Here is a 14888-nt window from a genome sequence, read left to right on the forward strand (position 1 = left end):
TCATGAATGCCAACAATAAAGGTGGAATCATTGTCAACTGTCATATAAGACAGTATTGGCCTCTTATGGTTACTTTTAAAGACAGCTACATAAAATCTGTGTTAACACACTAAATAAGAAATATAAAATAAACAGTATCTGCTGAGACATAAGTTATTTACTCATGACGATTTTGGAAAGTGTGTATTTGAGTACAACACTGGGTCAGCTGCTACAGCTGTTCTTAAATTAAAATTCAGCTTAGTCTCAACATAAGTGTTTACTAAGCAGCTATTAAAACTGGTAGCACCGCACAAACTAGTTCTTCTCTAGAGATTATTAAATATTTACACCCAGTAACTGCCAGTTGTGTCTGCTATGTAGTCGAGCAGACCTGACAAAGCTAACGTTAGCTTGCTAATGGATGAGCCGTTTAGAGGGAAGACTTAAAAAATATATATTATGGAATATGGTCAACTTGACATTTTAAATGACAAAAATAACACAACAACTTTCTGCCAATAATTTTTGGATACATTTCCTAACATCAGCTATGTTAGCATAATCACATATTTCCCACTCACCCTACACTGCATGAATACTACTAATCTAAAACCCATTATTCTATTCACATACAGTAGGTATATAAATAAAACAAACATTTCCTTTTTTATTCCAAGGTTTTGCAGTAAAGTTTTCATAATAGATTTTCACATTGTAGAGTCCTTACTATAAACACACAATCTTGTGCTGGTTTTAGGAAACCTCAATCCAGCTCTATGATATTTTAAAAAATAAACCCAATTTACCAAATGTCACAATAGCTTGTTTGATTCACTTTAGTGTTTGAATTGAATAATGCATCAGAATTCCTGTTTGCGTTATATAACCCTTAGTTTACATTTTATTTAACCTTCACATGTGTGTACGATGCGCCTTACACACATTCAAACCAGCTGCCCTGTACCACCATATGGAGAACAGAATTAAAATTAAAGTGGAAAATTTGAAATTTTAAGAGAAAATGGAAAATAACCTATGTAATATAACCATGCCGTATGATACTACTCAGGGGAACCAGGCCATAATTAAATGTTACAGAACCACAGTCTGAGCTGTTGGCCTTTAGGCAGAGCACATGGGGGTTAAGTGCCTTGCTCATGGGCACCTCAGTGGTGGTAATGATGGGACAGCGCTGCTCTTTCAGACAGATTCATTCTGCCGATCAGGGAATCGAACAAGTGGCAACTGCTCCTGAGATCAGAAACGGACAGACAGGCCTCTGCCTGTACAAAAATTAAACAAGGCTACACATTCTTGACCTTGGAGACAGCAGATGATAAAAACAGTCACCACAAAGTCCACTCAGTGACGGTTCTGGAGCTTCCGATCGTATCACAAGAACTTCCTCAGTGGATGGAGTTTGCCTGTTGTCATTGAAATGTAGATGTTAAAATTTTCTTTATTGCCAGTGTTGTCTTTTTTTAATTTTTATTGCACAGTTCATTAAAAAAAAAAAAAAAAAAAAAGATTTAAATTAACTGGGCAATATCACCTGCTGAGGAAGATCATGTGATACAACTGAAAGCTCCAGGACAGAGTCCTTGTGGATCTCTAATGTCTGGGATCCCATAACGCCCTACTACATGGAATCTGAGGCGCTTTCTAAGGACCACAACATGGTCACAACCGTTGGTTTCTTCTTCTACACATCACTACCTGGGAGACAGTTTGCAAAGGGAACTACTTTTATTCTTTATTTACATAATAATTATAGCTAAAAGAATTAGTCAGTCATTCTGATATCTGATTAAATGTTTTAATCACTGAGAGGATTTGCTGCCTTTCTTTGTCTTATGTGGCAGCAAATTGGATGCGTTTGGGGTTTTTGACACTCGGCCAGAAAACTTTTTTTTTTTTTTTCATTGCACAGAGAATTAAAAATTGAGATTTATCCAGCCATGAGACTTTTCAGCTTTAACAGTGATTTGAAACTCAACTTCATTTAACCACAACATTAACCATGTTATTTTACTCGATATCGTTTGACTTGAATTTATCCCTGTCCCGCTAATTTGTCCCCCAGAGGGGAAGTTCACCTGAGCAGCGCTAGGACCAAGGGGAAAACAGGTCTGAGACACACTTCACGGCCGGCAGAGGGGAGGTTTCGCTACGGCTGGAACTTGAACTAAATTCCCGTCAACTAAATTGCTCTTTATTTGAAACAGTAAAATCGTAGGAATTAGTCCGCCCTGTGACTCTAAAGGGAAAAACCCCGGTTGAACTGGACGCCGGTTGTTGGGTTTGTGTTTTTCTTCCGCTTCCCTCTGCCCCTGATCTTCCTGAAAACACCTGCGTGGCTCAGGTAACTCACCGATGAGGAGGGAAGTCCTTGGATCGTGAGCGGTGAAAAGGTAAGGCCCCTCTCAGATCGCCCTCACCACGAAAGGTCGTGGCCGGGACCATTATCAGTTTAACCTGGTGTCGTGGATGGGTAGTAATCTTTTTCTGTGTGAGGTGTTTAGTCCGAGGAGTGTTGGCATAAGTTGAGTCCCTAGTGTCGCTCCTCTGAGGAGACGGGTCCTCCCTCTGAGGTCCCTCCCTACTTTGCAAACAGCGAGAGCGCTGGCTGAAGGACAGAGGCACTTGCACCATTCTCAGCCAACTTTCCTGCACCAATACTGGGTTTCTGGTTGCGCTGTCAGTGTTACTCATACAGCAGTTGGGCCCATGTTCTGTACAGGCTGGGCTGCTTTTGTTTTTTTTTAAATGCTGGAGCTGTACTGATGTTGGAACAGGACACACCCATACACGCTGACCGGCGGGCCTGCAACACTGGCTGCGAAAGACTCAAGGTTGATGTCGACACGCGCGAGGAGTAGAAGAGCCATCGGAAATGAAATGACACCGAAGGTCAGCACGCAGAGTCATGTTGCCATTCAGACCGGCATAGCCATATTTTGTCCTTCATGGTTTTGATTCATGGGGTTCTGCAACATGTGACACTGTACACTGCAGGTCAGTCATCTACAGTACGTAGGTGTAGGCTGATATCTAGGTAGCTGAGGAGGAAAAGGGGCCCCTGAATGGCAGCATCATCTTTGCAAAACACAGAAATCAATCATATGCGGTGTTCATTCGGTGAATACCTTTCACTTTTACAGTTTTACAAACACCTGAGATCAAACCGTGGACGCAGCAGTCTGTACTGTAGTTGGCGACAGTCAAGAGCAGATCAAGTCCAGCTCAAGACCAGAACCAGTTAAAGTAATAACTAACATACTGCTTGTATTTTGACTCATCAGTGTATAAAGATTGTTGTCCATTACATGTGTATATACAGGTTTAAATTAGGGATGAACCAGTCCAGCTTTTTCTTTTCTCATTACAATATCCCAGCTAATAGAATCTGCTGATACCAATCCAATACCAGTGCTTTCTTTTATGCAAGGTAACACGAGGCCAGGGAAAACCACGGTATGCAGTTGGCCGTGATTGAATGAATGTAACTTATGGTGGACACACTGAATTTTATCATGATAACGTCATAGAAACTCTGTTTAATGTGGAAAAGTCATTTTAGAGCTGATATTTGATCCCTTTCGACAGTAGTACAACCAATACTGATCCAGCCTTTCGGATCATTATATCCCTATACAGAAAAGTGCAAAGAGTCTCGTACTTTTTGACCCTCAAATAGTGTGTGTACTAGGAGCTGTAGGAGTGGGCAGTATGGCTGAAATCAATATCACTACATCAATATGAATATTTTCCAAAATCAATATGTGATTATGTGAGAAATGGATGTAAAAAATTAAATGTAAAATCAATTTGAAGTTAAATGCAGTGAACTGTGCTCCACTGTCATAGACTACATCATACAAAACTCCTCACACTTGTAAAGCACAAACCTTAATTGACAAAACGGTCTCAACTCAAGGTCCGCTTACAGCACCTGCTTGCTCTGGAGCTTTTACCAACATCACACGGTCTTACTCAGCAGATTGCGTTTGCTCAGATTTCATTCAACTGTTGATGTAGAAACCTGCCACGGTCCAGAGCACCTCTATGAGCTGTCATTGTTTTGTCAACTGCTGTTTCCGAAGTAAACAATAACCTGTCAAACTCAAAAACCTCAATAACTTACTCTGTTAGCTTTCACATACAGTTTGCATTGAATCGATAACTGAAATAACATTGTTTTGTAAAACGATAACATGATACGATCGTATCATCGCAATATGATTTGACTGAAAGTTGATAGACAATATCAAATTATTGCCCGCCACCACTCTGTTTATTCAATGAACTGTAGTCCGTCCAAGGAGTTTTACTGACAGCTGAGCTCCAGCAGTGTATTCTAAATTACTGAGTCTCATCCTTTTTAACTGAGGCGCAGTGTATGCAGCCATTGCAATGTCAAAGAGCCTTTACGCTAACAAAAAGCTGAACTGGCAGAAAGCAGATGAGTTAAGTATCTGCAGGAAAGGACAGACACACCTGCTCCAGTATCACAAGGAAATGCAGTGCGATACTCTTGCCGGTGTATCCGTAACATATTCCAACACACCAAAGACCAGTTATTTTTCCCATCTTTAGCCGTCTGCAGCTCCCCCAGCCTCTTTAAGTCATTCATACACAGCATTCAAAACCCCTGTATTTACATCATTCTGCCCTCCCTGCCTATCCCCTCATTTCTACGTCAGAACAAGAGGACAAAGGGTAAATTGCAGGGTTGGACTCATCAATTGGCATTTGTGCACACTGATGACATGCTTGAAATACTTGGTTCTTTAAATCATAAATGAAAAGCACGTCATTTGATGTGTGAAGACTGTTTCTCTTTGTGTCCTGTCCTTAGAACAGAGCAGGAGTGGTGATGTTGGGTAGTTGAGGATGGATGCTTGAGATTTTAACTGATTTACTAACTTGAATATAACAGGTCATGTAAACTGTACAGAATTAGCTTATTATTTTTTACAGTTTTTGTTGTGGGGTCATGACGCACATTACTATCACCTAGTCACCACCCACCCATGCACGCACGCACGCACGCACGCACGCACACACACAAACAAACACACACACTGTGTTTGTCATAAGAAAAGGTCATAAGAAAAGTCATTTATCTTCCATGTCACCTCATATTTTCCCTTAAGTCTACATTCACATATTATTCTGCATGAAAAGAGGTGACTGAAAACAAAGTTTAGTCTCAGACAAGCCTGCAAACAATTAACTTCCCTTTTGAGCAGTTTCATCTGTTCCATGCCTCAGCATATGAACTATGCTTTGCTTTGTATTGTGCAATGTGAAATCAAGAATGGGCGAAATAAAAATAAAACACAAATATAAGCAAAATGCTCTTTACAGGTATTGATAAATATAGCAACATCAGTTTAGGGTTTCAAAATCGGTCATCAAATTGTCTAGCTAATGTCCATCACTTTGTACTGGGTAGATGTAAGAAATGAAACTGGAGATGTCAGTTACTTTCAGCTGGCATTGTCAGGTAGCACCTGGGTGAGGAAAATGAAATCATGTAAAAGAAGATGTTGAATTGCTGCACACTGTCAGCAGAAAGTCTGTTGAAAAGTTGCCACATTGGGTCATTGACCTCCACGCAGGCATAATGCTACATATTTGATAAACTTGGGGATGACATTTTGCAGTATTCAACACTTTAAAATGTTAAAGATTATTTGTAGTGTTATACAGTTTTGCATAATGAATTTAAGACATTCAAATCCCACAATACATGTGTTTTCTGTATGAAAGGTGCTGTATAAGCTTTATAAATTCTAATGGGAACTCTATTATATTGGAATTCCGGATTGAAATCCAAATGTAAGAGTCTAAATAAAAATTTTTTTAACAGTATGAATAGGGATTCATCTTGTCTGATGCTTGAAGACATGCATCTTATTGTGTGGACTACAGTGGCAGTATAAAGAATATTTTCTTCACACCACCACCTTTATTACCAATGTAGCATTTTATGAGCACCACAGTACAACCTAAACATTGTTGCTGACCAGATGTTAACCAGGTGCAGAGCTTGTAAGGCTGCAGTCGCCTCTATTTTTTTTTTTTTTTTTTTTAAATGGACACTTCCCGTAGAAAGTCATTAAATGGACATGTTTCAAAACACTTGAATGTGGCTGCAGTTCAAGTAACAGTCTGCACAATTCACTTCAGTAGAAAACATTTCAGATGAGGCATCTGCAGTGTTTCATAGTGGTGGTTCCCGCCTGGGAGGTCGTGACCAATAATCATAATAGGAAAGAGGAAAAAAACATTTATGTGAAACTAAATTGTGTTTATTGTTTCAGGCTGTTGTATAATTTTGCCCATTTTCTCATAAATATTATCCAACTAAAACAATCTGAGAGCAAAAAGTCACTCTGTGGTTAACTACTCGCAGCTTGCGGACATATGCAACATGCGATGAGGGGTTGCAAGTAGACATTGCTGTTTTCAGGCATGACAAGCCGAAAAAAAGGTTAGAGCGTTAGAGGTTAGGAAAAAAATTGGCCTTACCCTAATTTGGTGTACCTAATAAAATGGGCTCGCATTTAAAGTGGCTATAATCGATATTTTTTTTATCGACAATCCATCCAGTGACAATGTGTCAGTTTAATCGGGGTCACTTGTAGTGATGAACCTACAGAGAATTAGAGAGCTCATTGTTGAGCTGTTTAACTTTACTTTAGCGTTGTTTTCTGCCACAGCAGGCAGCAGTTTTCAGCAAAAAAGCTCTAAAATCCCACTGTCCACAACTTGCCCAGGACTAAACACTGGACAGACAAAGTTCACGACTAACTGGAGAACATGGTGAAGCATGTTGCAGCTAAGAAGCCAAATATTTCCCCCAGGAGTTGGTAAAGACCAAAACCAGAGCTAAAAGAGAGTCAACATTGGACTCACGTTCACAAAGTGGCCAGAAACACGAGTCCATATGAATGATAGTGTTGCTCTGTAATTGCTGGATGTTGAAAACTCAAGTTCACAATACAAAAGGTGATGATATGTCAATGTTGTCAATTTGTTCCTGCTGCCCTCAAGTGGCCAAAAAAAATTAGGTGTTAGAGGTTTGACGTGCAATGGGACAGAATTACATGAACACTTAGAATTACAGTTCACAGATTACGTGCTCACAAGTTACCAGAGCTGAATCGCCTTCTCTCTGACACTGTGTCAACAAAACAGCAACATTATGAAGTTCACAAAAGAAGTCGTTTTGTAGGGTGGTTGTATTGAATTGCATTTTATTGTACAGGTGTTTGTGTTATTACGTCTATTACCTTCATGCCTGCCTCTACTTTTATCACCGGACTACTCTTTCATTGTTTCATACTGTATATTTCATACTGAATGCTGAGTAATATACTGGCATGAATTGCCGTTGTGCTGCTAAATACCATCACCGTCTCCATGACCATTTTTGTGTTGCTCCATTCTCGGAGTGTGATTCATTCCTCTCAGTGATCCTGTCTCTCAGGCTCAAGTTTGTCATGTTAAGGCATGTGTGAACCTACCACTGCACTTGGTTTCTCATAAGTTGTTTTCTCACCACACTGCTGCTCTCCCTCTGTCTCCCTCCTGTTGCTCAAAATGTAGCCGTCTCAGCACGTTTTTTTTTTTTTTTTTTTTTTTTCAAAGATACAGCCAGATTCATCACCTTAACAATCAAAACGATTCCATAGAAATTCATTCAGGAGACTAGCGTTGAGGTAAATAGCAATAGCAATAAAGCAATAAGTGCTTTTTAGTTTGGCGGTGTAGCTCTGCTCATGGGGTGCACTGAAACGGAGAGCTTGACACAGACTCTCTCAGAGCTCACAAACCCCCCAGTAGAAACTGTGATATAGAGCGTTTGAATATGAACATGAAGCCCCATTCATAGACGCACTCAAAATTCCCATGATGTAAAATAAATGCTAGAACACAGAACGAGGCGGGGGGTTACAAGGACTTAAGTTGCTGCAGCAGGCGTGCGGCAGGAATGGGGTCATATGTTGTGGACTTCTTTATGAGACAAATTTGTGGTTTAGGGCTTGAATTGTCAAGTATACAGATTGAATGACTTTTATTTGGACCATGTAGTGTTAGAGATGAGTCTTTGTCGTTGTATGTGATTGATGGTATATAAACAATCTGAAGGTAAATCTACTTCTGTGTCTGCCTAAGACTTACACGAGGCTCCACTGAAGCATTAGCTGGTATTTCCATTTTAGTCTATCGGGTATATCAAAAGACCAATGTAATTACCTCTGAAGTCCCTTAATCTTGAAAGACCCAGTCCCTCTTTTCCCAGAAGGTTTTCATTGTCATCATTTTTAACAGAGCCACATTATGTGGAGGTTTTTCCGTTACTTCGATGCACCTTGCACCTGATGCTTGGCACCAAATTACACTTCCTCAGCGGTAGCATGGTCTCACAGTTGTAAGCAAGTGTACTAAACAAAAGAGGTGCAAACCAGAAGAAAACAATCTCCCTGTTCACTACAAGAGTCAGCATAGCAACCAGTAAAGTATAGCAGGTGTGCCTAATGACAGTACAGCATGGCTACAATACATCTTTGTCTGATTGCATTACTTGAATAATCTAGGGGTTTAAAATAAGGCAGTTTTCCAGTTAGAATTTGTTTGTGGTTCCTTATTTGCTGGTCTCTTATCACTGCATTGGTGGTCATCTCTGTTGCAGTTTGTCCTTCAGGGATGTGTTCCAGTCAAAGTATCTGCGGCGGCAACAACCGTCCCAACAGGTCCTCCAGCTCAGGTGGCACCAGTACAGGCGCCCATTATGCACTGTGCGCCCTGGGAGTCGGGCTCATCGCCCTGGGTATTGTCATGATTGTGTGGACTGTGATACCCCTGGACGGAGAGGACTCAGCTGGGTCCCCCACTCCATCAGGAAACTCCACCTCAGGGCCTGAGAGTGGGGGTGATGATGGGGATTCGGAGAGCACAGAGAGCACAAAGTCTTCATCAGTGGCTATGGTGCTGGTTGGAGTTGGAGTAGCCATGCTGCTCTTGTCCATTTTCCTCGGTGTGAGGAGCAAGAGGAGAGCACGCAACAGAAGTAACCAGCAAGGGGCAACAGGATCCCCCTTGATGGACCATGTGGCTAGGGAGCAGGAGGAGTGAGTTATTCTCCATTTTGCTTGTGTTTCATACTTTTATTTTTCTTAGATGACTTCCAGTACTACTCGGAGTTGGAATATTTGAAAATGTATGGTACACCAATTAATTATTGTCCAGGTCTTGAAACATTTCAGACTTGAGTATTGAAAGCTACTTTGTTTAGGCTTGGAAAATCCTCTTCTTGGGTGCCTTTTGGCTGTAGCATTGACACTGAAACTGAACCCGGAACCAATGAATGTGCCAACACCAACAGACAGACTGCAACAATTATCACTGGGATTGTTTCATTTCTGCACAAACAAAAACTTATTCCTGTATAGTAATTTGAAAGATGCTATAATTGCATAAACATTCAACACATGGTAAGTTTAAAAAATTGGAAAATTATAAAAAATATGGTACCAAAAAAAAAAAGTTCACATATAAGCTTCTATAACATGTAGCTGTTAATCCAGGTTCTTTTTCATGGCGCAGGATGTTGTCTGGATAAAATCCCACATACTACGCTTTCTCACTGAGGGTCACCTTTTGCATCCTTTTCCAGAGCTGCTGATGCAACTACGTACAATGTGCCGAGCTATGAGGAGGTCGTTGGCAGTGGCGACTACCCCGTCCGTCAGAGTAACCTTCGCCAGAGCACCTCCCAGCTGCCGTCCTATGAGGACATCATAGCAGCTGTGGAAAATGAGGGAACAGAGCCCACAAACAATCCCACGGAGGCCACCCCACTTAATGATCCCACGCCGGCACCCGCCCAACCTGCTGCTGATCCCCCGGCCGGCCCTCCTGGCCATATATCAAACCCCAGCTTGCCCACCCGCAGCAGCAGCCGGGCCAGCCGTTTACTGCGGCCCCTGCGGGTGAGGAGGATCAAGTCAGACAAACTGCACCTGAAGGATTTTCGTCTCCAAATCCGCAGCCCCACACAGAATCCAGTCACCATTGAACCCATCACTCCGCCGCCACAATATGAAAATAAGATGCCTGAATTACAGTAGGAGCTCTCCATTATTGCCTGTCCCTGATTAATAAGAATATCTCTGTGTGGAATGGACTAATGGTAAAGTTTTTGAAAAACACATTTTCAAGGTTGGTATTAAATAGGTTAACTGCAGCTGCGTGCAGCGTAATGGAGGCCACGTAGACAAGTTCCTGAAATGAGAATATTTTGAGGGAATCTCCTGTTCATTATCAGTGAACTTGTGATTGGCATATTTATTCTGTTATAACGCATTATTATGTCTTCGTGAAAGGATCTTCTTTCAGAGTTGAGATTTTTTTGAACACCATGCTATAATGTCAAACATACAACGGCCTTTCAGGTTTTTTTTTAATAGCCAGTTGTAATATGTTTTTCACCTTACCAGGAATTATTATTGTTGTTGTATTTTGAGTATGATTAGTTGTGAACTGTGGAAAATTTGAAACCATATCTTGTGATTCAAAGGGGGAAAAGGGAAACTAATTGCCTTGGAGGTTTTTCAGTGGTATTAATTATCATAAGAATCTGATTGCACCACCTTTTGTGATTTGTAACTGAAGAAAATGCACTGAGGTCAAAAATTTTTGAATCAACTGTTTCTTTCTGAATGTTTCTTGTAAGTTGTTTTAAATGCCTTGTCGTAAAGAAGCTGGTTCAAATTACCTTTTTGATACAGCTACCAGGAGAAGATAAAATATTCTATGGAACAGTAAAACCAGAAGTAAACTGGTGAATATTATAGTGTGGGATGTGATATTGGTAATTGCTTCATAGGACTTTTATAAGTGTTTAAGTGTTGAAATCCCTTTAACTACGATGTAATATTTGTTAAAAAAAAAAAAAAGAGAGAGAGGAAAAAAAAGTGGTGAATAAAAGTTGGGTTTTTTTCAATTTCATTTAGGATCATGTCAAGATTTTATGTTTTTCTTACAAAATGTCAATGAAAACGAGATCAGCTTTGATTAACCAGTCATCATCATACATCGTTGCCAAGATCGGTAAAAACAGATAAATCTACTAAATACAAATTAAACCATCATTACTTCCACTCAAACACAAACATAAATTATTGCTGCATTTTCAGATGATTTTTATTATTTGCATGCTGGAAGTTAAATAGAACTGTATTTATTTTGAAGGAGACAAATATTGTCTTTGTACTTTCAGTTAATAAAATCTAACTAGAGATGTTTTCTTTGGTTTTTTTTTATAGTGTCACCGTGACTAACTCTCCAGTTATTTCAATGGTTTAGTCCCAATTTGACTCTATCTTTGCATCAATTACATGTGTTTCAATGCTCATTGGTTAATATTTAGCGAACCCCAGTGGTTAAAAACGGTAAAGGACTAAAGTGGGGTTAACACAGGGCTGTTGGGTTTGCTGTAATGTTCTTGCATGTAACTGAACAGGTAATAAATAAGAACAAGAAAACAGTAGTGCAAAGTGTAAAATTACTGCTGATACATGTGTGACGGGAGTTGTTGAATAATATAGACGGGCCTCTTGATGAATTTCAGACTTCCCACTATGGCTATTATATAGACTTTATATAACTAATATAGTTATTGAATTTATGTTTCCCTTTTTAACAGTGTGATTTAACCCTTAGATGCATAGTTCATCACAGCCTCCTCTGTCAGTATGTAAAAATGATTTATCAGAATCAGTTGTTCTTGTTAATAATAAATGTATGCTATCTTCACAATTTAGCTCAAAATGAATATTTGAATTTCAAACAAGAATCACTGGATGTTGTGGTTAAACTAATGCTTATGTGTGATTTTAAACACATTTGAAAGGGTGCAATAAGACAGGATTATGTACAATACACATAAAACTGCCTGCATTTGAGACAAACTCCCTGTTTCTGTCTGTGATCATAGCACCATAGCACACTGGTATATTGCATTTTACTGTTATTTTAACTGTTTAGCAGCTCTCAGTTTATTGAGAATCATTTTTTTTCTGCGTTAAACGTATATTTTCACAATGTGTCAAGTTTGAAATTGCCTGTTGTGTAAAATAATGTAGCTGTGTGGTGATGCTAATAACATCTGAAGCGTGCTGCACAGTGAATATATACCTGATAGATATAACCGAAGGTTCTTTTAAATTTCCATAGGAAATGCGTGAGGGTCAAATTTAATCCAAGTATGGAAGTGGGTATAATAGTAAAAGGCACTTAATAAGTAAAAGAGGTAAATAAAAAATGTAATCAGTGAATATCAAAAACAATTTTTTAGCAGAAATGCAGACACATTTCGACTCTAGAATGTTTTACAAGTATATTTTTTGATTCATGTATAGCTGCTTATTAAGATTGTAGTATTAACCTTACTAGTAAAAAACATGTCATATTTTTTTCATGAATGGAGGAAGTATCAGATCTTTAAAAGTCCTGCACTGAATGTTACTCAGGGAAAAGTACTTACAATATCAAAAGCAAAAGTCTTCAATGCCGACAAACTCCCCTGTGAGTATTGTTAGATCATTAATACTGATGCATTAATGTGCAAGTAGCATTTTAATGCTGATCAAGGTGGAGCTAGTTTTAACTATTTTATAAACAGTTGGGTAGTTTAGTCTATAACATTGCATCATAAGCTGATAGTTGTTTTTTTTTTTTTTTGTAAATTCTTAATTTGTGAAGTAACCAAAGCTGTCAGATAAATGTAGTGGAGTAAAAAATTGGATGCTGTCAACATTAAACATTACTTTCCACCACTGCATATTTCAACTGTTTCAGTTTGACCATCAATAGAAAACGCACAAAATATATTCTAGATAATGTGTAATAATGTTTTAGAAAAAAGTTTCTGCTAAAGAAAGATAAAAATGCTGATCTGCGAGGATAAAACATTTAAAGTAACAAAGTTTATTTTTATATTTCTAGCATCAACTATATTTTCCTAATCTCCACCCTCGCCTCGGTTCAGAGGATTTTTTCCCCCCCTTTTTTTTTTCTTCTTTTTTTTCCTTTTTTTTTTTTTTTTTTTTTCTATGTGCAGCTGCCATGCAGCAGAGGGAGGAACAGCTGGCTGAGGGAAGAGCCAGCCCGGGGAGTCAGTCACATTCCTGGCTGGGATTCAATGACTGAACCAGACACAAACAAACAGAGAGGGCGAGAGAGAGAGAAAGAGAGAGAGAGAGAGAGAGAGAGAGAGCCTCACACACTGAGTGAGAGGGGAGACAGACTGAGAGTACGCCAGACTGAGCAGACGAGGCAGATTTCGGGCGCACATTTGGAGTGCGTAAAACCGCAGGAGCGCATAGAAACACAGTAACCGGCGATTGTGCGTTGGATAATACGAGTTTTGACCCTCGGAGTTGTCGACTTTAATTGCGTCTGCTCACAGGAACTGCCCCTATGAATTCAGCAGCCTTCAGTTTTCTGAATGGACGCGCTGGGAAGCTTCTCCGGTGACATGGAAATGCACGTTATTGAGCGTGTAGCTGGATGCTGAGGACGCGCGATCCGATAAGTGTAATTCAGCTTTCATTTTGAGTTTTGAACTCTCTTTTCAAACTAGCTACAACATGGAGGGTACGAGCTTTCAGCCGCATCCCGGACTTCAACAAACTCTGAAGCAGTTTCATCTGAGTTCCATGCGCTCACTCGGTGGACCGGCGGCGTTCTCCGCTCGATGGCATCAGGACTCACTCTTCGGTAAAGATGGAAAATCCGCAGAGATGATGCTCACCCTGCCGGCACAGACTCCTCCAGTGATGTCCGGTCCACTTTTCATCCCGTCCGACCGCTCCACGGAGAGATGCGAGACGGTCCTGGAGCGGGAGCCCATCTCCTGCTTCGTGGTCGGCGGCGAGAAGCGACTGTGCCTGCCGCAGATACTGAACAGCGTCCTGAGAGATTTCTCCCTCCAGCAGATCAACTCTGTGTGTGACGACCTGCATATCTACTGCTCCAGGTGCACGGCGGACCAGCTGGAGATCCTCAAAGTGGTGGGGATCCTGCCCTTCTCGGCTCCGTCCTGCGGGCTGATCACTCAGACGGATGCTGAGCGCCTATGCAACGCTCTCATCTACGGCGGTACTTACCCCCCTCACTGCAACAAGGAGTTAGGCTCCCTGGAGTTGGAGCGAACCGAGAAGAGCTTCAAGATCTATCACGAATGTTTCGGCCGGTGTAAAGGCTTGTTTGTCCCGGAACTCTACACCGGCCCGAGTGCCGCCTGCATCCAGTGCATGGACTGCAGACTCATGTTCCCACCTCACAAGTTTGTGGTCCACAGTCACAAGAGACTCGAGAACCGGACTGTCCACTGGGGGTTCGACTCTGCCAACTGGCGGGCCTATGTGCTCTTAGACGCGGACTACAGCGGCAAAGAGGAGAAGAGTCACCTGGAGCAGCTGCTCAAAGAGTTAAAAGGAAAATATGATCTGACGGGCAAGCTGACCAGTAAATCTTGCAGAGTAAGTCTCTTCTGTTTCACCTTGTTATTAACCATCACTCGCTGTCTATGAGGAATGCTACAGTCTTTTGTTTGTTGTTGTGTGTGGATATTTCAACAGCCTCAGGCCCACTCCAGCATCTGCATTCATTAGGCTAACATTCATTTTGAGAAGGCTTCCTTCTCATTAGGCCTGTCTCTGTCTACTCTGATTGATTGTTTGTATCTTTTGCAAGTGTTGCCGGTCTTACTATGCACCCCCAACAGTTCTAATGCAAATCACATGCCACATCCCATCTCTCTGTGTCTGTCCCCTCTGTTCCTTCACTGTCAAACGCCTCATGTAAAACCCACGCTCACCTCATATATG

General features: G+C 40.7%; 2 protein-coding genes across 3 annotated transcripts in view; both read left to right on the forward strand.

The window, feature by feature from the left end:
• The first annotated feature begins 1955 nt into the window (after positions 1–1955).
• On the forward strand, positions 1956–10952 carry tmem51b (transmembrane protein 51b). Of its 2 annotated transcripts, XM_040115492.1 has the most exons (4): positions 1956–2393; positions 2723–2892; positions 8687–9125; positions 9671–10952. In XM_040115492.1, exons 3-4 carry the CDS (start codon positions 8701–8703, stop codon positions 10122–10124), a joined length of 879 nt encoding a protein of 292 aa, XP_039971426.1. In that variant the 5' UTR covers positions 1956–2393; positions 2723–2892; positions 8687–8700; the 3' UTR covers positions 10125–10952. The 2 variants fall into 2 exon arrangements, with proteins under 2 accessions (XP_039971426.1, XP_039971425.1); XM_040115491.1 differs by lacking the exon at positions 2723–2892 and having other exon boundaries at positions 1957–2393.
• A 2347-nt stretch (positions 10953–13299) lies between these two features.
• The window catches only part of skib (v-ski avian sarcoma viral oncogene homolog b), a 34449-nt gene continuing 32860 nt past the window's right edge, over positions 13300–14888 (forward strand). Inside the window, exon 1 of the mRNA XM_040116368.1 lies at positions 13300–14540. Within this exon, the coding sequence (XP_039972302.1) occupies positions 13647–14540 (894 nt within the window). The 5' untranslated portion in view covers positions 13300–13646. The remainder of the gene's footprint in view (positions 14541–14888) is intronic.

The sequence above is a fragment of the Xiphias gladius genome, chromosome 21, assembly GCF_016859285.1.
Source record: "Xiphias gladius isolate SHS-SW01 ecotype Sanya breed wild chromosome 21, ASM1685928v1, whole genome shotgun sequence".
NCBI classification, from domain to species: domain Eukaryota; kingdom Metazoa; phylum Chordata; class Actinopteri; order Istiophoriformes; family Xiphiidae; genus Xiphias; species Xiphias gladius.

Bases quoted from the DNA above. Each gene is read 5' to 3' on its own strand.
- tmem51b (XM_040115492.1), top strand. From the start codon at position 8,701: ATGTGTTCCAGTCAAAGTATCTGCGGCGGCAACAACCGTCCCAACAGG. The intron at 9,126-9,670 runs GTGAGTTATTCT...ATCCTTTTCCAG, and splicing joins GTGGCTAGGGAGCAGGAGGA to AGCTGCTGATGCAACTACGT.